At 40.5% G+C, this 22347-nt stretch overlaps 1 protein-coding gene and 1 pseudogene across 1 annotated transcript in view; both read right to left on the minus strand.

The window, feature by feature from the left end:
- Window positions 1-1935: 1935 nt before the first annotated feature.
- Window positions 1936-22347, minus strand: part of P3H2 (prolyl 3-hydroxylase 2) — a 175626-nt gene continuing 155214 nt past the window's right edge. The window contains exons 9-15 of the mRNA XM_030822980.1: window positions 19893-20020; window positions 19243-19338; window positions 18227-18377; window positions 17243-17360; window positions 16199-16274; window positions 9187-9327; window positions 1936-3199 (exon numbers count right to left, since the gene is read on the minus strand). Of these exons, the coding sequence (XP_030678840.1) occupies window positions 3107-3199; window positions 9187-9327; window positions 16199-16274; window positions 17243-17360; window positions 18227-18377; window positions 19243-19338; window positions 19893-20020 (803 nt within the window). The 3' untranslated portion in view covers window positions 1936-3106. The remainder of the gene's footprint in view (window positions 3200-9186; window positions 9328-16198; window positions 16275-17242; window positions 17361-18226; window positions 18378-19242; window positions 19339-19892; window positions 20021-22347) is intronic.
- LOC105740485 lies at window positions 12105-15844 on the minus strand (annotated as a pseudogene).

Raw genomic sequence — 22347 nt, forward strand, 5'->3', positions numbered from 1 at the left:
GGAAAGATATAGCCCTGCAGGTCCATAGATTGGTCAGCAAGTACCATCTCTGGGCACATAGAATAAGACATCCCCTCCACCAGCTGGACAAAGCCCTGTGCCAGGGTTCCAGCCCCCACGTACACTCCCGCAGGCATTCTTGCATAACCAAATTCAATAGTCCTGGCTTTAGCTCCGGTTCTGTTGCTCAAATTCTGTAACCACGGGATCATCTTTACCACCTTTAAGCCTCACTTTCTACCCAAAAAGAAAGATGAAATTGAACTGTGATTTCTACGCCCTCCTTCAGCTGTAAAAGCAACAAAAGTCCTAATGGGCTTTTCCATCCTTCTACGCAAGGGATTATGTACCATACGAACTGCAATTTCTAAGCTTCACTTTTTTTTAAGTCATCTGATGACACTCCCTAAATATTTGAATGAAATTATGTATGGTTTGATGTGGAGCAGATTAAGAAGTAAATGCTTGAGTATATACATGATGTTTCAGGCATAAAGCAACATGGTTAACCGGCAAAACAAGAATAACTACCCTGTGTTGTCAGCAAATGGCACAAGATGTGGCTCTAACACAACATCTATTCGGCCTTCACCCACTTTCTGTGGGACTTAATATAAGAATCAGTGATGAAGTCCCTGCCTCTCCCCTAGTGCCCATTGCACCCAGGAAGTGGGAACTTGAAGGAGCCAAACAAAGACTGTTTCTATGTTGATGCCTTGTTGCCAGAAAACAGAAATCAGATCCTCACCCAGATCCTCCAATCAGCAAATCTGAGTGCCAAAAAGCTCTTCACAGTGGGAGGACAAATAGTGATCTACCTTTGCAAAGCTCAAGAACTTTTAGGCCTAAATTTGGGTTTAAGTTTTTAAAAATCAGGTACACACATAAAAAACCCATTCATGGCCGGGCCCAGTAGCTCACACCTGTAATCCCAGCACTCTGGGAGGCCGAGGCGAGTGGATCACCTGAGGTCAGGAGTTTGAGACCAGCCTGGCCAACACAGTGAAACCCCGTCTCTACTAAAAATACAAAAATTAGCTGGGCGTGATGGCAGGCGCCTGTAATCCCAGCTACTCAGGAGGCCGAGGCAGGAGAATTGCTTGAACCCAGGAGGTGGTGGAGGCTGCAGTTAGCCGAGATTGCGCCACTGCACTCCAGCCTGGGCGACAGTGAGACTCCGTCTCAAAAAAACAAAAAACAAAACAAAAAAACCCATTCACGACTCTCTAAATTTTAGCAGAAATAAATTTGGTTGTACTTGTGACTATTTCTAAAATGGTTTTGGGTTCTTTTTTTTCTTTTTGCTTTGTCTGTATTTTGAGTAGAAGGGAGGGCCTTGTTACAATCAATTATGTCATTTTCAGAGAAGGGAACTAAAGTCTGGAAAGGGAAAGAGAGTAGTTCCATATCACACAGCAGGGCATATTTGATAGGAATGGGAGTATAATCCAATGCTCTTTCCACTTTCCCATGATTAAAATACAACCAGAAGGTTCAGTAAAAAACAGATGGTTCATACATCACTAACTCAAATTTTCAGTTTCAATGGATGAATGTTCTTACCACTCACCAGATTGTAAACGGCAGAAAGCAAATCTTCCCTCCACCACTGCCCATCATAAAGGCATGTGATCTCCCACAGGCAAATGATAAAGGCTCCTCTAGGTTAGAAGAACCCCATCCCCCATGAACTATGCCTTTGTAGTGTCTTTCTTAGAAGTGGGACCTGGAACCAAGCATTCTCTGGATCAATGCCCAGTTTGGTCTCCATCTCTGTTCTTCAAGAGCGGAGTCCCCACCTGAGGCCACTGCACCAGCAACACTAGTCATGTCCCAGTGTTGCCCCTAGGTGGTCCCAAAAGCTCCTGCGTAATTACAAAACCATTCTGTGAAGATAAACCAAACATTTGGGAGAACAAAAATAAATGCCAGGTATTAAAATAAGGCTCCCTTTATTAAACAAATCAGACACAAGCACAAATCTGTGTGCTGGATAGCAGCAATGAGGAGGGGCCCCCAAAATATAAGCAGATGACGGCTAAAATCAATCAGAAATTTATTTTTCTTATGTTAAGTACAAAACACCTCTTTTCATCAGTGGACCCCACTCCTAGGCAACCTGGCCATGGTGCCCAGATGCAGGCAGTATTCAAGATTTTCTTCCAAAGTCACCAGGGTGAAAAGCCATTCTACTACAACCTCTACATGACCTTTTAAAGTGTACAACTTATAGGACAGTCCTTTCTGGAGTACTGTGGAGGGTGAATCAAAGCTTCCAGTGTAAGTTTATTGTCTGGTGAAAACACCAGAGCCAAAAATTCCACCAAGGCCCTGGAAAGACTGGAGGCCCCTCTGTCTCATACGGTAATCATCCATGCGATCTCCCGGAGCCTGGGTGATCATTACGCCCATGATACCTGGGGCAGCGTGGACTCTGCCAGGGGCTCCTCAGACCCAAAGTAGAAGTCACTTTGGAGAGTCAGAGCTCACGGCCATTAGCACCTAAGGATGTGGCTGAAAGGCGCAGAGCAAGAAACGGCTTCAGAGACCAGGCACAGGTTAATTTTAGAACTGGAGCACACATGAGAGTTGTAGTTTCACCACCAACAAGCTTATTCTCTCTAAGCTTTTGAATTTGCAGCAAATTAATTTGTGTGTGTGTGTGTGTGTGTGTGTTTGGGGGAGGAGGTGAACTGGGCTTTGACAGATACATGAAATGATGAAAAACCAAGAAAGAGCTGGGTGTGGTGGCACGTGCCTGTGGTCCCAGCTCCTCGGGAGGCTTGAAGGATGGCTTGAGCCTAAGGTTTGAGGCTCCAGTGTGCTACTATGATCACATCTGTGAAAAGCCACTGCCCTCTATCCTAGACAACATGGTTAGACCATGTCTCTAAGAAGAAAGAGAGAGAGAAAAAAAAAAAACCCAAAACAAGAAAGATAGATTGATAGATTGAGTGAGGCAACACAAGCATCCTTAGGAACAGAAGGAAGATCTGATGACTGACATTAACCTGTTAATTTATACCACGGCTCTGTACAAAAATAAAAAGGTTCTCATAAGATTAACAATTTAAATAAATATTTGATAGAACATTCTTTCTCATTTTTATAGCTCATCTTTAGGGTTGATATTCAGTTCATGCTTCCCTTGCTGTTCTTGATCTAGAATTGCAATCACTTCATCAGCCTGTATTCGCTCCTGCAAAAAAGACAATTTACACATTTCTGTTACAAGCATAATAATCAGTCTCATCAGCAGACGCTTCCCAAACACTTCCTGGCATCCATCTGTACATGGGTTGATGCTAAATCCAGTTAAGCATTGAACACCTCCTCTTCATCCCCAGACAGATGCCTTCTCCTAACATTCCTAGGTCCTAAGCAATTACTTTCTAAGATTTCTCTCCTGCAAAGAACGATTGTATGTTCAACTGCTTCCTACCCTTTCTAATTCATGGCCCCATAGCCATCTACAACTCAGTTCAGTGGTCAAGCTGAATTCACCATTTTCTCCCCAAGAACCTGCTCTGTTCTTCACATAGGCTCTCTCTCGGTAAAGACCAACATCGCTCACCTATTTGCCTTAAAAGCCGGACCCTGGTTTCCTGCATCTGATAAGTCACCTACTCTGTTCTATCTGCTGTCTCTGCCCCTTTCTCCTCAATGCACTGTTGTTGCCGTAGTTTAGGTCAGGGTTTCCCAATTTTGGCCTGATTGACATTTTTAGACCAAATAATTATTTGTTGAGGGGTGGGAGGGTGGTGCTGCCCTGTGCCCCGCAGGATGCTCAGCGACACCCCGTCCTCTCTACCTACCATAGGTGTCAATAACATCCTCCCCCACCAACCCCCAGATATTGCCAAATGTCCACTGGAGGGCAAAATTGCTCCCTCTTTTTTTTTTTTTCGAGATGGAATTTTCCTCTTGTTGCCCAGGCTGGAGTGCAGTGATGTGATCTCGGCTCACTACAACCTCTGCCTCCCGGGTTCAAGCGATTTTCCTGACTCAGCCTCCCAAGTACCTGGGTTTACAGGCACCCACCACCATGCCCGGCTAATTTTTTATATTTTTACCATGTTGACCAGGCGTGGTCTCAAACTCCCGACCTCAGGTGATCCACCCGCCTCGACCTCCCAAAGTGCTGGGATTACAGGAGTGAGCCACTGCGCCCGTCCAATCGATCCCTCTTGAGAGCCACCATTGTAAGCCCTCATCATCTCTTAATTACTGCCGCAGCCTCCAAATTGCTCTCCCTGTTTCACTACTCACCCTCACATGCTTCTAATGAATCCTACTGGCTTACATCTGATTATATCTCTTTCCTGCTCAAAACTCTTCAATGGGTCCCCAAGGCTTGAAGTTTCAGGTCTACTTTTCTTGGTGTGCTTATAAGAAGTTGCCTTATACCTGTCTCTCTTCTTATTCCTACCTGTCTCTCTTCTTATTCCTACCTTTCTCTCTTCTTTAGGTTTATTTTGTCTCTTTCTCCTCACCTTATATTCCAACTTCTTAACTAACCTGAAGCTCCCTGAATGTAACACTTTCAAAAGAATTCCCTAATCCGATTCTGAATTAAGTGTTTCTCTGGATGTTCCCATTATATGCTATGCTTTCTTTTATTCCTCACATTAATCCATCAGCAGGTCCATTGGTCTACCTCCAAATTGTATCTCAAACCTTCCATCTCTTTTTACCTTCTCTATTATACTCCAGTCTAAGCCCACATGTTAGCTAAAGTAATCTTCTGTATCCTGTAACTCTCCAGGACTGGAGGAGATGTGTGTGTGTGTGCTGGGGTGGGGGGACTACAGTGACTTTCCACTAGTTAGAATAAAATTCACATTTCCTGACCAGCCTGTGGAATCTGGCTCCTGCCTCCTCCACCTCCTCTACTCATGCCACTGTCCCTCTTGTCTGCCATATTCCAGATGCTCTGGCTTTCTTTGTTTCTTGGTGACTCCAAACATCTTATTGCCTCTGGGCCTTTGCAGCTTGTCCTCTGCCTGGAATACTCTCCTCCAGACATTCATCTTAGTGGACTTCTCATTTCTTACGTTTCAGCTCACATGCCACTTGTTTGGCGAGAACTCACAGTTTGCCGCTCCTACCCTTTCACTCCGAAATCAGTTGTCTTGTTCCATTTTCCACACATCATTGGTCACTGTCTGAAAAATCTCTCCATTATTTATTTATTTACTTTTTTGGGGTCTGTTTCCTTCCACTAGAATGTAAGCTCCAGAAGAGCAGGGCATCTTATCTTCTTGGTCACTACTGTATTTTCAGTGCTCAGAAAAGCCACTGACATGTGGCAAGAGTTCTATTTTCTTTGATGAGTAAATGTATAAATGGATGAAGCCTTTCTCTGTCTAAAATGCCTCTCCCTAAAGAAATTGATCTTTTAAAGCTTTTTTTCAAATGTCGTCTCCTCAAAGAAGCCTTTTTGGATTGCTTTTTTATATCCCTCAAACCATGCATTTGCTGCTAAGGATTCTTAACCAAACCTTGCCCTGTGGTTTAATTAGTTGGGTCCTTGTATTATTTCTCCAATTTGACTTCAAGCTCCTTGAAAATAGGAATTATATCCTACTAGTGTGCATTCCTCATAGGCGGTTTTTAACACAGTGCCTGGGCACAGTAAGTTAAATAAATAACTATTTTATGAATTGAAAAAAAAGCCCCTTTCATTCAAGAGCTTGTAATAAAAAATGTTGACCAAAAGGCAACTAAAAGGACCAGATATACTAAATAACAGAAAACTAAGTTGCTGCCACATCTAAATAAAAAGCCTGAGTACTACTTTACAAATATAAGGAAACCAATCTTTTTTTTTTTTTTCTTTTCTTGAGACAGAGTCTCACTCTGTTGCCCAGGTTGGAGTGCAGTGGTGCGATCTCGGCTTACAGCAACCTCCACCTCCTGGGTTCAAGCGATTCTCCTGCCTCAGCCTCCCCAGTAGCTGGGATTATAGGCATATGCCACCAGGCCTGGCTAATTTTTGTAATTTTAGTGGAGACGGGGGTTTCGCCATGTTGGCCAGGCTGGTTTCGAACCCCTGACCTCAGGTGATCTGCCTGCCTCGGCCTCCCCAAGTGCTAGGATTACAGGACTGAGCCACTGCACCCGGCCGAGGAAAACAATCCTGATACTTAACAAATGGACACACATACAAAGCTTTCACATCTGTTGACCACAAGAAATGATCGTAATCCTGTCTCTCATTAAGGGAAAGAAATTCAAGGGCTGGAACCAATATATATGAAGCTTCGAACATCCTTGCATCCTTAAAAGGATGTTGCTAAATACTCCTTGAGAACTGAGACCCTTTAAAGTAACTGATAATAAGCATGAGAATCGGCCAGCTCTAATGACTTGTTCATAGGTAGGCATTTTGTTTTTTTTTCAGAGATTCAATCTGAAAAAAGACGTCTAGGCCAGGAACTCCCAAACTCTGCTGCTGCACGTTAGAATCACCTGGGGAGCTTTTAAAACTCCTGAAACACAGATGTTAGTAGTTTGTAAAGATCAATAGATGATCTCCACGTGTAGCAAAGAATGATTCACAGCCTGGGCTAATTTAGCTGAAGAAAAAGTTCTGGTCATTTCCCACTGTGGCCACTAGATGCCGCTACGGCCTGAAGACTGGAGAGGTTTTCTAGTACTTTTCCATCAGAGGAAGGGACGTTGGCGTTGATGTTTCCTGATTACAAAGGGGCAAAGAGAACTTACTTTGTGTTAGCTTATTTTGAGAGAACAATACCTTGGAAGAGAGAGTTTGGATATTGAATGATGAAATACATTAAATGTCTGCTGAATTGAATACTAAAATAGTGAGGCAATATTTCAATAATTTTATCTTCACTGTCTACCCATTTACATAGGTTCCTTAGTTTAAAAAATAAAAGTGCTTTGATGGAATGCTAGCATTTTGGAGATGGAAAATACCAGGATATAGGCCGGACGCGGTGGCTCACGCTTGTAATCCCAGCACTTTGGGAGGCCGAGGCGGACGGATCACGAGGTCAGGAGATCGAGACCATGGTGAAACCCCGTCTCTACTAAAAATACAAAAAAAAAATTAGCCGGGCGTGGTGGTGGGCGCCTGTAGTCCCAGCTACTCGGAGAGGCTGAGGCAGGAGAATGGCGTGAACCCGGGAGGCGGAGCTTGCAGTGAGCCGAGATCGCCCCACTGCACTCCAGCCTGGGCGACAGAGCAAGACTCCGTTTCAAAAAAAAAAAAAAAAAAAAAAAAAAAAAAGAAAATACCAGGATATAAAGTAATGATAGGGGAAGGCAATTGTTTGCTGCTCCCTTGAGGTTTTCAGGACTCTGTGCTCTGGTCCTTTTGTCAGGGCCTTTCTTTTTTTTCTTCTTCTTCTTTTTTTTTTTTTTTTTTTTTTTTTTGAGATAGAGTCTCACTCTTGTCGCCCAGGTTACAGTGTGGTGGAGTGATCTCAGCTCACTGCAACCACAGCCTCCACCTCCTGGGTTCAAGCGATTCTCCTGCCTCAGCCTCCCAAGCAGCTGGGATTACAGGTGCGCGCCACCACGCCCGGCTAATTTTTGTATTTTTAGTAGAGATGGGGTTTCACCATGTTGGCCAGGCTGGTCTCCAACTCCTGACCTCAGGTGATCCACCCACCTAGGCCTCCAAAAGTGCGGGGATTACAGGCGTGAGCCACCGCGCCCAGCCAGGGCCATTTTTTCTATGCCTGGCTATCATCTTTGCTTCTAGGTCTGAGCTTATACTTCCCTGCTACAAAACGTATACTGTTCTCTTCTTACAGCCTATTTACTAGCTGTTCTGTGCAAGCTCCTCATAGTCCAGGACGTTGTTCTGTTCACCCTTCTACCCCTAGGGCCTACCTAGCCGAGTTTCCAAGGCAGATAATAATAGCTCTTCTGTACAATAAAAGGTCATAATAGGTCTTTTGTAAAATATGTGAAAGAATGGCTTAGGGAATGTGGGCAAACACTTTGTTTGATTTGATGGTGAAAAGTATATGAAAGTTAGATTTGATGGTGAAAAGTATATGAGAAAAACGCATTATTTTTAAATAGTTTCTGATGAAATTGGATTCAATTTAGGAACCTAAGAAGGACAACTGGATAGAATGCCAGTTTTAAGAATAGAATTTCATAGCTTCATCAATACTTGGGGCTGGAGAAGATTTGGAGGTCATCCAGTTAAGCCTCTGCTACGATGTTTTAGATTCCATTTCAGTGTTCCATGTCAAGCAGTTGCCTGGGCTTTGATTGGAGCCATCCAATCAGTGCTTCCAACGCAGACAATTCTGCCAAACTGTGGTGACTATTTGAAAGTTATTCCTTGGGTTGAGCCCAAGTTTTCCCTCCAGGGCTTCTACCCATTGGTCTTAATTCATGCCTCTGCAGCTCCACAGGTAGAGACTATGACATCTGCCCACAGGCTTCCAAAACGATGAGCTCGATGGTCTCCTCCTAGCTAAGTGTCTTCAGCTAGTTTGCATATAATAATATTGAAATACTTAATGTAATAACAGTAATAAGTAATAATAATTTTTAGGTTTCCTTGCCCTCTTTCAAATACGTTTCATAAATGATTCAATACTATTTCTTATGATTTGCGAGAAAACAAATCAGTCTTCTGGGTGACCAATAAAAAGTGATTCCTCCCTGATGCCACAGGGTTGTTTTCATTTTTGTTTTTGTTTTGAGACAGAGTCTTGCCCTGTTGCCCAGGCTGAAGTGCAGTGGTGCGATCTCGGCTTACTGCAATTTACGCCTCCCAGGTTCAAGCGATTCTCCTGCCTCAGCTTCCCGAGTAACTGGAACTACAGGCGCATGCTACCATATCCAGCTAATTTTGTGTTTTTAGTAGAGATGGGGTTTCAGCATGTTGATCAGGCTGGTCTCGAACTCCTGACCTTAAGTGATCCACCCGCCTCGGCCTCCCAAAGTTCTGGGATTATAGGAGTGAGCCACCGTGCCCAGCCTTACAATTTGTTAATAAGCTCAAGACAGATTAGTGACTATCGAATATCATTGACACAGCTATTTCTACAAACATCTTCACTTACTAGAACATATCTGACTAAGAACTCCTTTTACCCTCTTCTTTTCCTCAGATGAAGCAATTTAAAGGACTTCTCAGATAAAGCAGTTCATGAAGCAAGCCTAATTGGCTTTCTGGGTGCGTGAGAAACTCACCAATTCTCTATAAAGTGGGTCCAAGGTGAACCACAGAGCCACAGCGCATCTCTTTCCCTTGGTGACTGCCTTCACCCCATGAGGGTTCTCTCCTCCAGATGAGAAGCTGATCATGCGCCCACATTTTGGTTTTATAGAAGCCTGAGAAAGAAAGCAAAAATTAGACTTTCAATTGTTGTATCATAAACATTTCCACAACTCCCGCTTCTCTGGCTATGAGATTATTTGAGTTAAGGGAAAGAATAAAGGAATCCTGGGATTGAAGATGATGTAAATTATCTCAATTTTCTCACTGTAAAACAAAGGTAAGGTCAAAATAATATATACCTCAGAAAATAAAAAAATGTTCAAGTAAAACGTGTAGCAAAGTCCACATACATAGTAATCATTCAATACATGCTATATGATAGCCTGCAAATTCAAAGAAGGCAAAGTTTTTCTCTCATAATTCATTCCTGTAGCTTTCGCACTAGCAAAGCATCTGGATACAAGGTAGGTGTCCATTCCATACTTGTGGAATTAACAAACAAACAACAAACAAACAGGACATCTGCAGTGCTGGAAAAGTTTTTATTGATCTAGGTAGTGGTTACACGAGTGTATATGCTTTCTAATTTTTAAATTGTACATTCATGGGCTTTTCACAATACAAACATTTTTAAAAGTCAAGAGTCATAATTCTGTATGATATTTCATTTCCTTTACACTGTTGTTTCCCAGTGGTCGTTTAGGTATTGTTTGAACATCGCCAGTGGTGAGAACCCGACACCCCTTGGAGTGGCCTATTCGCCATCACCTTTAAGTGTTTTGAGACTGACACAGTCCTTCACAGCTTATGCACTGCTCAGGCGGAGCTGTCCACAGCGTTTAGGTAGAAGAGTGTAGTGAGAGAGACAGAAGTACTGCTGGGCTCACTGAGCCAGGGTAGAAGATCAAACAAGCTGCCTCTTCAAACTGAATGAGCTTAAGCAACTGAATATTAGAGGCCTTGCTTCTGTGTTTAAAGAAGTGTCTCATGTGAGTAGAGCCCATTTTGCCTTTCTTGGGAAATACAGAAACTTTATTCATTCCTCTGTATACCTCCGAAAAGTAAAGTAAAACCAAAAAAAAGTGGCACTAGCCATTTTACTAGGTGAGAACATGGACTGGTTCTCACTAGCCGTTTTCTGAATTGACTTGAGTTGACATATGCCCATAAATCTTTGGTTTCCTTCTGTGTAAAATGAGCTGGCTGGTTTGTCACTGCTAGCTTCAGGAAGAATATTTGAAAAATCTCCTAAAGTCCTTGATTGCTACATAACATAGGTACTCCCGGACTATGTGACTACACATGGAAGGTCACAGGTAGGTGGAGGAGTCAGAAAGCCAGAGAGACAGGTGGGTGCATATGTGTTTATGTGTGCACGTGTGTGTGTTTATGTCTGTGTGAGTCTGCAAGTGTGTGTATATGTGACTTGTGTGTGAGTGTTAAAGGTAAGAGCAGAAAAAAAGCAGTCAGTTTCTTGTTACTCTCCTATTCACAATAACTGAAGAGTGATTTGTCTTTGCTGGAATTGCTTTTCCTAAACAGCTTTACCAAGGCAACTGTTCTGATGTAAATCTACAGAGTTCACGAGTTATTCGTGTCCTCAGTATCAATCTGATTCTGTTTTTCTGGAGAAGGAATTTGTACATTTCCACATAGAAACAGCAAAATAAGTGAAACGTAAAACCTATGAAGTAGGATAGAAAAGGCTTCTGAGGCCGGACGTGGTGGCTCATGCCCATAATCCCAGCACTTTAAGAGGCCAAGGCAGGTGGATCACCTGAGGTCAGGAGTTTGAGACCAGCTTGGCCAACATGGTGAAACGCCATCTCTACTAAAAATACAAAAATTAGCCAGATGTGTTGGTGGGCGCCTGTGATCCCAGCTACTCGGGAGGCTGAGGCTGGAGAATCGCTTGAACCTGAGAGATGGAAGTTGCAGTGAGCCGAGATTGTGCCACTGCACTCCAGTCTGGGTGATAGAGGAAAAAAAAAAAAGAAAGAGAGAGAGGAGAGAAAAGGAAAGAAAGAAAAAGAAAGAAAGAAAGAAGAAAGAAAGAAACAGAAAGAGAAAAAAGAAAGAAAGAGAAGAAAGAAGAAAGAAAGAAAGAAAAAAGAAAGAAAGAAAGAAAGAAAGAAAGAAAGAAAGAAAGAAAGAAAGAAAGAAAAGCCTTCTGAGTAAATGGCCTTGGGATGTTGGAATTTCAGGTTTTCTGGGCTGCCCACTCCCTGGTGCTGGTCAGGACTCACTCAAACACGCGTTTGCCAATGTTTCTATGTGATTACCAAGTCTTGGTAACATCTTATAAGACTAAAGAAAGGATGTGGGGACCAATTAGTATTTTCTTTCTTCTGGAATTGAAAGTACTTTTAAACATGAGTAACTTTGGGAAAGTTTAGGAAAAGAAGCTGTGAACTGCGTGAGGCAGTTGGAACCGATTATAGGCGTGGATTCACAAGGATCTCTAAGACCCATCTCATCACACAGCGAACATCATCTGTTACATGTCAGGTATTTGGAGGAATAAACAAGCTTTAGTGAACATGCTTCCATGTGTCACATTGTTTCTACAGCAAAAATATGTTATGAAGTTTAGATAAATGATTATAAACATACTTTTGTAACACAGCCCCATTTATATTGAATTTAATTTTTCATGAAACAAATGGAACTCTTTAAATTTTATCTTCTTTGAACCTGCACAGAGAAACCAACATCCTTGAATTCCCAAGTCTCACAAACAAATGTTGCTATTGAAAAGAATCCATGTATCTTCCAAGTATACTAAGCATAATTTAAAGTAATCCTTTTGCTTTCCGTCTAACTGATGATTGATTTAGAAAAGCATTTGTGCTGTAATTGTCTTTAATAAAAGTAAAATTTCAGCCACCTTTTAGCTAATTATACAACTTCCAGATTTTTCCAAAGTAAAGGACTCAGAAGACGTTACTTCCTTGTGTGGCCTCAAGTTATGCCATTTCTGTGCTCCATTTGTCCCTCCACAGTCAAAGGGAAACTAAAACAGAAAAACACCCATTTTTTTTGTTGTTGTTGTTGCTGGTACTAGAATAAACTTCCTGTGGGGAAGGATAAGAACTGCCTTATGTAAGAATTTTAGTTATCTACATTATTCCCTAAAATGCCGTTGTATGCATTAATATGAAGTATTTGAGGAAATAAACGTTCTCAAACAGGAGCTTTTGGATTAAAAATTTGTTTAAATCAGTTTTAGTTTTTTTAGGGGAGGTTAGATTCTGGGTTTTTAAAAATAGCTATAGAATTTAATTAAAATTGTAGCACTCTGAAAGGAGAATATTATCTGCTTTCACATCTTTAAAAAGCAGAATTCCAGTTAACTTGACGTTCAATGAAACAGGCATCCCTTGCTTTAAGCATCAAGCATTTCCAAATACGGCCACTAGACGGAGGAGAAGCAAAGAAATCTTCCCAACCACCTGTCTGACTTTCTTTGAAACTGCGAAATGCCAGTATTTTTGTACCTCAGTTTCAGTGTTAGCAGAGATCAGAAATAAAATGCTTCCTGCACTCAAGCTTTCCCAGAAGTGCAAAAAACCTTCTGGATTTTAAACTCCAATACGGATCGTCAATCTTGATTTAATTTATCAGATTATGGAGTATTAAAGTACTCCCATATTAACATTTAAGCTTTTTACCCAAAAAGTGAGGCATCATGACTTTTAACATACATTATTGTATGAAGTCACATGAAATATTTTTTCTTAGTTATTACAATGTTTCTAGACAATTTTAACCAGAATCCTCATAGGAATCACTTTTAAACCCAGTAATACATACTTTTTGATATTACCTGCTTATATCACAGTACTGTGTGATGAATGACATATGTGTGTCATGAATGACAGATATGTTTCACTAACGAGAAAAGCATGTAAGCGATGAGGGACAAGCATAAACTTCAAGAAAAGTTTAGAAATAGCTTCTACAATGCTAAAACTTTGAAGTTTATCACATACATGTCCCAACTACTTAGATTTTGTATGGTGGTAAGAGATACCTGGTCATCTATAATATGCTTACTTTCTCAATTGGAAAATGTTTTTTATTATTATTATACTTTTAAGTTCTAGGGTACATGTGCAGAATGTGCAGGTTTGTTACATAGGTATACACGTGCCATGGTGGTTTGCTGCACCCATCAAACCATTATCTACATTAGATATTTCTCCTAATGTTAACCCCCTGACAGTCCCTGGTGTGTGACATTCCCCTCCATGTCCATGTGTTCTCATTGTTCAGCTCCCACTTATGAGTGAGAATATGTGGTGTTTGGTTTTCTGTTCCTGTGTTTGTTTACTGAGAATGATGGTTTCCAGCTTCATCCATGTCCCTGAAAACGACATGAACTCATCCTTTTTATGGCTGCATAGTATTCCATGGTGTATATGTGCCACATTTTCTTTATGCAGTCTATCATTGATGGGCATTTGGGTTGGTTCCAATCTTTGCTATTGTGAACAGTGCTGCAGTAAACATACACGTGCATGTGTCTTTATAGTAGAATGATTTATAATCCTTTGGGTATATACTCAGTAATGGAACTGCTGGGTCAAATGGTATTTCTGGCTTTAGATCCCTGAGGAATCGCCACACTGTCTTCCACAATGGTTGAACTAATTTACACTCCCATCAACAGTGTAAAAGTGTTCCTATTTCTCCACATCCTCTCCAGCATCTGTTGTTTCCTGACTTTTTAATGATCGCCATTCTAAGTGGCGTGAGATGGTATCTCATTGTGGTTTTGATTTGCATTTCTCTAATGACCAGTGATGATGAGCTTTTGTTCATATGTTTGTTGGCCACATAAATGTCTTCTCTTGAGAAGTGTCTGTTCATATCCTTTTCCCACTTTTTGATGTGGTTGTTTTTTTTTTCTTGTAAATTTGTTAAAGTTCTTTGTAGATTCTAGATATTAGCCCTTTGTCAGATGGATAGGTTGCAAAAATTTTAAAACAGAAAACTGGGCTATATTCTTCAGGCTATGGAGGGTTTTTGACCATTCCATGGACCCTACTTGAGGTATGGTAGTGAGCAGTAAACTTTTGGCTTTACTAGCATTTTCTTTCAGGGTCTTTAAGTCCCAGTCCACCAAAACTGCTTCCTCGTGCTCCTTCCAACAGTCATAATCTGTCACCATGGTGATACTTGCATAACAAATTCCAGCCTCTTTAGTGAGAACCACCTCTGGAACTGTGGTCATGTTGATAACATCCACCCCCCAGGTGCAGAACATGAAGCTTTCTGCTCAAGAGATAAAACGAGGTCCCTCAGTTGTGACCATTGTCCCCTTTGAATGTCACCAGAGTCCTAGCTTCTTAGCAGTCTCTATAAGAACCTCTCTCATTTGAGGTCTTGGCCCCCATTGGAATATGGCACACTCCTCTGGCACAAGAATGACTTCCATCATAGAAGGACTGAGGTCTCATAGTGGTCCCGTCAATGAACTGATCAATAATGACAATATCGCCAGGTTGAATCTCCTCCCTCAAGGAGCCACAAGCTGTGGTCCCTATGACATGTGTACAGCCCTCTTCCTTCAAAGCCCAGATGTTCACCTGGTAGTTGACCTTGGAAGGCAGGATGGTGTGCTGCCTCCCATGCCTTGCAAGGAGGACACAATCAACATTTTTTATCTTCCCCAAACTTAAGGCTTCAAATGGCTTGCCAAATGGAGTATCCACATATTTTTCAGTTATTCCTTCTAAAATTTCTGGATCATCCAGGCCTGTTCCACCAATTATTCCAATCTTCATGGCAGTGGTGGTGGTGCTTGAGGCCACGTCTGCACAGGAAACGAAGCAGCAGTGGACGAGCGCTCGGGACTAAGGGAACGAAGTGGGCCAAAGAGCGGCAGCTGTCGAAAACATATTTTTCTACCATTGTGTATGCTCTTTGGCTTGCAGACCAAAGGATGCTAACTATATGGTCTTTAAGTCGGCTTCCTTCCAAAGGCACAGGTTTGCTTAGGAAGATGGTGGTTGAATTGAACTTTTGATTTACTCTTTGTTTACATATTTGTGCGTGTGTGTGTATATCAATTTTCAGGTATAAGTTTATTCCATACAGTCACAATCATATATCTCTCTATGCATATATATATGCAAACATATATGTGTGTGTGTATATATATATATATATATATATATATATATATATATGAGGTCATGTCTGCATGGGAAAGGAAGCTGCAGTGGGCATATATATTTTATATTTTTTATATATTTGTTATTATATATATATATAGTGTCGATGATATATATATGTATATTGTGTGTGTATATATATATATATTATTTTTTTTTTTTTTTTTTTTTTTTTTTTTTTTTTTTATATTATATATATTGTCTGCATGGGAAAGGAAGCTGCAGTGGGCATATATATATATGTAGATATATATGTGTGTGTGTGTATATATGGTGTGTGTATATATATATATATATATGGGTGTATATATGTATACACCCATAGGTATATATACACACACTTATACATACACATATATATGATAATTTTAGGAACTATATATTTGAAGGCCAATGCTCATTCCAAGTATGTAGAACACCAGGTTACTTGAAAGACACCTTGCAGAATCATTTGACTTATTCTAGACTTGGGTGACTTAGGAACTGATGTTCTTATTTTCCATCAGATTACTTGACAAAGAATTAGAAGACCTAGGTTTTGGTTCCAAGTCTAACACTAACTAGCTATATGATCATGATAAAATGCTTAATATCTCAATTCTTTAATTTACTCCTCGTTACAACATACTAGATTTTTATGGATACTTCTAACAGTTTATGATCTATACATTTACTGAAACTCTCTTAACCTCTTGAAATCTTGAGCTCAGAAGTATTTGAAATCTAACAGTCTGTAAGTCCTTAGAAAAATGGCGATACTGAGCCAAAAATTACTAAATAAGTATTCAAGAATAGGTTTACTTACAGTCACAGTCTTAGCATCCATCTCGGTGAATATGAATTCTCCTCCTTCAAAGTCATCATTCATATATAGGAGAGCACTACAAGAATGAAGAGAAAACCATTTGTATTATTATATGCTTATGATAGCATGGTCATAGAATACTGAAGACTGGTGATGTACTGTCCAGCCTCCATTAGTAAGTTTCCTTTGAACTAGACATTGACATAATTGGCCCTCCAAACTCTTAAAGAGAAGATCAGATAGTGTTTGGGTTATACCTCTGAAGAGTTTACTTATTCCGCCTTTATTAAAATTGTAATCGTATTTCAAAACTTGTCTCACATTTCACTTCCTCCACAGAAAACCTAACTAGTTTTAATTTAATCTAGCCCTCTGAACCTGCCCACCCTAATTACAACTCTCTTTTTCCCTTATATAACTCTAAAGGATGCTTTCTTTGTTTGTTTGTTTTGTTCTTGTTGTTGCTTTTCTCCTTAACTTGCTGGAGAGTTCCTTGTGGCCTAGCCATGCCTTGCAGATAGCGGGTGCTTAATAAATGTTTTGGAATAGAGTACTGTGTAGTTATGATGAACACATGGTGACTATAACTCCTGATTCCTTACACACTGAAATATCTCTCAATAGGTTAGGACATTCTTTTCTCCTGAGTTTCTAGTGTCTTATTTATAAAATGCAGACATCATTCTTCTTGGGTGTGAATAAAGATAAGTGATGGGATAAAGTCCTTATGTAGGCCAAGACTCCATGCCCTTGTATTCTGACTGAAATACACATACCACAAGGAATATGTTCCAGGAAAAACAGGAATTTTTTAAACAAAATGGACATTTTGTGAAATGGGATGCAAAATGTGCACAATTTTTAAGATAAAAGTGAGATGATAATGCCACTTATTGGTTGTGGCAGCTGCTTCAGAAGATTATTTGAGAATTTCTGCCTCGGAGAGATGAACATGACATCAAGCAAAACAGAGCCCCTTTCCAGTTTTCATTGTTTGAAAACTGTTAGGTAAAAGCTTTGTTTTGAAGCAGGTTCTAGCTATACCTATAGTCTCGAAATGTGTAAGCAGGAGGCTCCTTCCAGCATTCGTTGGCCTCTGGATCCAACAAACAGTTGTCAGCATGGATGGGATGACTGAGGTCATTTCTTCTATCCTGCTGACCTGCCACAAAAGGGAATAGGGAAGAACGAGAAATGAAGTGCAGCAACTTCCACCAAAGTAACTGACAATCTCTCTTCTCCCAGTCCTGATGATCTTTGCAAATGGGGGGAGGCAGATAACAGGAAAGAATAGACAAAAGAACAGTAGACAAGTAGTTGAGATTCTGGTCTGGTTCTGGTATGAACTGGATGTGAAACCTTGAGCATGTCACACCTGTCTCTTCAGCTATAAAAGTTATTTCTGATATAAACATACATGAACAAATTCCATGCGTTTCATGGGTTGTACTTCACGTAGGGCAGCAAAACAATGGAGAGGAAATGAAAATTAAAAAAAAAACAACAAGATTTAATTCAGCTAAAACTTCCCAAGTGTAAAAGTCTACTCCTGTGACATCATTCTTCTCCCCACCCCATTCAGGGGGGCATAAGACATAGAGGAGAAATAATGATGAGCAGGGACCGAGGAGGTCTCTGTCTTTTTAACAGTATTTCTTTCAATCATCCCTTCATCTTTTATGCTTCCACTTAATGCTGGTAGACATCATGGTGACTATGATTTCCATGTTCCTGATTCCTCAAAATGGGAAACCTACAGCAGAAAAGCATTTTTTTTTCAGGACTTCAGCAATTGGGGAAAATTGATTTGGAAGGGAAAATGTTTAGAATGAGGGTGTTCTGGAACTTCAGAAAAATAAAATGAAGAAAAAGAGAGAAGGAGAATAAGAGTTCATAAGCTACTTTTGTTTTTGAAATCTAGAATTCATCTACAATATTAATCTACCATGCTATAGAGCTTTGTTTTGCCTTGTTTCATCTCCCAATGTATTGTGGGTAAAAGGGAACCATTTCAGACTGGAATCTCACCAGACAGGGCTGTTCGGCAGACCATGTGTGTATAGGAAAAATACAGAGTTGAGTTCAGCATAAAATAAGACTCTACAATCCTTCGAGCCTTTTCGCTGATGTCATAAAACAGACGAGCGCTCTTCAGTGGGACTCGACCTTCATAACCAGACTGAAAAAAAAAAAAAAAAAGAATATGAGAAACAAACGGGTTCATTGGAGGACGTAAGAAAAACAGGCACTAGATTGCATTGAGCCAATATAGGATTATCATTAGTATTGACTAATGGGAAGGCTACTACATATTTGTGGATTTCTGTTAGGACATTGTGCCATTGAAATAAACTCTTCCCAATAACAGAGCTAAATAACCAAGCTAAAAGCCACTTGGTTCCTCTTCTCTTGTATTATAATATGTTCTGCCGTCCTCTCTAACAACCCTTCCTGCAGTAGAGAATAATTACTTGTTTGAATATGTTTTCACTATTAGATCATGATCTTACAAAGAGGGATTGTATATTTTTTGTCAGGAAATGTAAAGTTTGATAAGTTGATGGCTGAATGGAGGAATGATTAAATACAATGAAGGTTTCATTTCACACTTGCTTCTTTCAACTGTCCTGAGAGGTATATATTCTAAACTTTTTTCTTTCTTTTTTTTTTTTTTTTTTTGAGACGAGTCTCGCTCTCGCCCAGGCTGGAGTGCAGTGGCGCAATCTCGGCTCACAGCAAGCTCTGCCTCCCAGGTTCATGCCATTCTCCTGCTTCAGCCTCCCGAGTAGCTGGGACTACAGGCACCCACTACCATGCCCAGCTAATTTTTTTTGTACTTTTAGTAGAGACGGGGTTTCACCATGTTAGCCAGGGAGGTCTCGATCTCCTGACCTCGTGATCTGCCCGCCTCGGCCTCCCAAAGTGCTGGGATTACAGGCGTAAGCCACTGCGCCCGGCCACTTTTTTCTTTCTTATATCTGCCATTTACAGAAGCCTTAGGCTGACGCTAAGGAACTCAAACCCAAAAGAAGTTAAGACTTTACTTTGAGTGCTTTCAGGACAGTTGCACCTTCAAACTTTTCATTGGGCGTATGGGGTGAAGTTTTTCCTCTGTATCCATCACCAACAAGCATGATTCCCTGGAAGCAAATACAAGAAGATACGTCATCAATGATAACTATGAATTCATTGGGTCTTTTTCTGCTTTGGCTGCCAGAAAGCTGAGAACTCTACTCAATGCTAAGAACCATCCCCATTTTATTCCAGGATGCTGGTATAACTATTTCTTTTAATTAAAAGAGATATCTTTATTTAATCTTCATTCTACATTTTTATTATCAAATACTGTCACTTTTTATGGAAATAAAAAGAATGTAAATTATTGATAAATTGGCTAATTATTAATTAAAATAAAAGGATTTTTCCAGCAACTTTATATGATAGGCAGGGACCTTGCTAGATGGCTGTTGGGCTAGGAAATATGCCAGTAGCTATTCCAGATCCCATCTGGGAAAACTAAAATAATCCCAACCCAAAGGCTATAAAAGTTCCTCAGAAATAATTTATGTCTTTCTCCTAAAGAAAGCAATATTTCAGGGCTTGTTGTCTGGCTCCAGATGAGACCAGGACCAAAGCAGTTCCAGCTTCTTGGCAGGCCAGTGCAGTGAGCTCCCCTCCTTCTCCGGATCCTCACGCTGGCCACGCTGTGGAGCTCCTGGCACTGTTCTTCCGACAGGACGTTGTCCAGGAGAACCCGCTGAGTCCCATTCAGCTGCTCCGAGTTGTAGACGAATGTGATGTTCTCATAGAGCAGAGGACCACCTGAAGGAACAGAGCACATTGTCTTCCCTGTTACCTCTGTCCCCCGAAGGGAAGCACGGAATACCAAACAGCTTTCAATGTGCAGTTCGAGTGAGTCCGTTTCTTCATGAATATTTAGAAATGCAAAGACAAATTGCAAATTAGGAAGCTTGATAAACACAATATAGATTCAGGAGAAAGATGTCTATCAGGTTTCCTCATAATGTTGTAATAATGTTACGTGTGTACATTATTTTGGGAGAGATAGAACTATTTTTGCATTTGTTTCTAATGCTGATCCCAAAAAGTCAACTGGGCGTCTCATAGGACTCTCTTGTGAGAAGCGCACCCTTGTTCACAGCCCCGCATTCATACCTCTGTCGCAAAACCACAGATGGCATGTTTGGGTCCCCAGGTATGACATGCACACCTCAGTTTCACTGGTGTCTAGAGCAACACCCTCACCAGGTGATTCAGGTAGTCACACCCAAGTCACTTGACTCCGCCTCAGTCTTCTTCCTACCACACAACTGAGCCCAGGTTGTCTTGCTTTTGGAGTGTTTTTCTCTGTTCTCTAGGCAAAATCTTCACGTTTCTATTTCCACACAGGAGGGTTTCCTTTAGGAACCTACTCTCTTCCCAGAGAGAGACCACAAGTTTATAAAATTAGCTCCAGATAGGCTGTTCAGAGGGTGATGCTTTGGGGTCACATTTTAGGTTGTGAAATTACAAAATCCAGACCTCACAAAGACCTTTTTTCATAGAGTAGGACTGAAGGACAAAGCCTCTGATAAAGAGGAAATCTTCTGATGTAGCATAGTGCAAACATTTTGAACCAGAAAATCGAACAGAAAAGAAAACACTGCTTCTAACCATTTATAACACTCCCAAGGGGCCTGATGCGTGCTTGTCCATAGCAACAGCTGAAGATAAGGACAGCAGGGATAGGGAAGGCACAACTCCCTGCCACCCCAGGTCTAGCAAAGGTCACCAACACATTGGCCTAAAACACTTCTGTTGGAGGAAGAAGAGACAATTGAAATTGATGTCTACTTTATAAAATAGATTAGTCAGCCTAAGGAAGAGCACTATCTAAGTGTTTATTAGTCTAGCTAGGATAAAAGACTCACTACAGCTCATGATTAATGGAATATTAAAAGAATGAGGCAGTGTTTCTCAATCTAGAATAATGTTCGGTTATCTGTTAAAGCAAAAGTTCCCTAAGGAGCTCCAGTGCTGACAAATTATTTTTACTCTAATTTTACTTCTATATATGCAATCATAAAACTATGTTCACATTATTTATTTTAGTAGTTTCATACAGTACCCAAACCAATTTACAAGACTAAATAAAAGCAAGACCACAAAATGAACTAAATTCCAATTAACAAAGGAAATGGTTAATGTTATTTTTCTGAAAATAAAAAGCTACTTTCCACATGAATATTCTACTCACTGATCTGCTCTGGGTTCTTTTGAGCTAGGATTCCTTATAGTCCCATTGGTGTGTAATTACTATTCTACCACAACTTTTCTCTAGTTAAACTACTACACAATCTTAATGTACCATGATTAATTTTGGCCTTCCTATCAGTCCATTTTCTTGCTGCTAATAAAGACATACCTGAGACTGGGTATTATAAAGAAAAAGAGATTTAATGGACTCACAGTTCCACGTCTGGGGAGGCCTCACAATCATGGCAGAAGGCAAAGAAGGAGAAAGTCATGTTTTACATGGTGGCAGGCAAGAGAACTTGTGCAGGGAAACTCCCGTTTATAAAACCATCAGATCTTGTGAGACTTAGTCACTACCAGGAGAACAAACCACCCCCATGATTCAATTATCTCCACCTGGCCCTGCCCTTGACATATGGGGATTATTACAATTCAAGGTGAGATTTGGTTGGGGACACAGCCAAACCATATCAGCTTTCATCTGAGCCTAATACATTATTTATAAGTTCATCGTATTCCATTTATTTCTAGTCTTTAATCATTGAAGTATTATTAATTGGTGCTAATATGACCATAACTGTGCCCATTCAACTGTGGAATCCCACACCACCTGGCTAGAAGTTGATCCCTTAGATAACCCCTAATTGCTTCTCTTAATTTTTGAAAATTGTGATTAAAATTTATAAATATGGAATTTTTGGATCCCAAGAATATATCCATAAGCCCCCTGTTTCGGTATCACATCTTTTAGTTGAATAGAAAAATATGCTTTTCTACAATTCACTATTTCTCAAATTTTGTTGCATCAAAAGTTCTGGGAAAGTACGGGGTTAAATAAAATATAAGAGGACGTCTCAGAACTTTCAATATGTGAACAGGCCTTATTAATGTCC

The sequence above is a fragment of the Nomascus leucogenys genome, chromosome 11, assembly GCF_006542625.1.
Source record: "Nomascus leucogenys isolate Asia chromosome 11, Asia_NLE_v1, whole genome shotgun sequence".
Lineage (NCBI taxonomy): Eukaryota > Metazoa > Chordata > Mammalia > Primates > Hylobatidae > Nomascus > Nomascus leucogenys.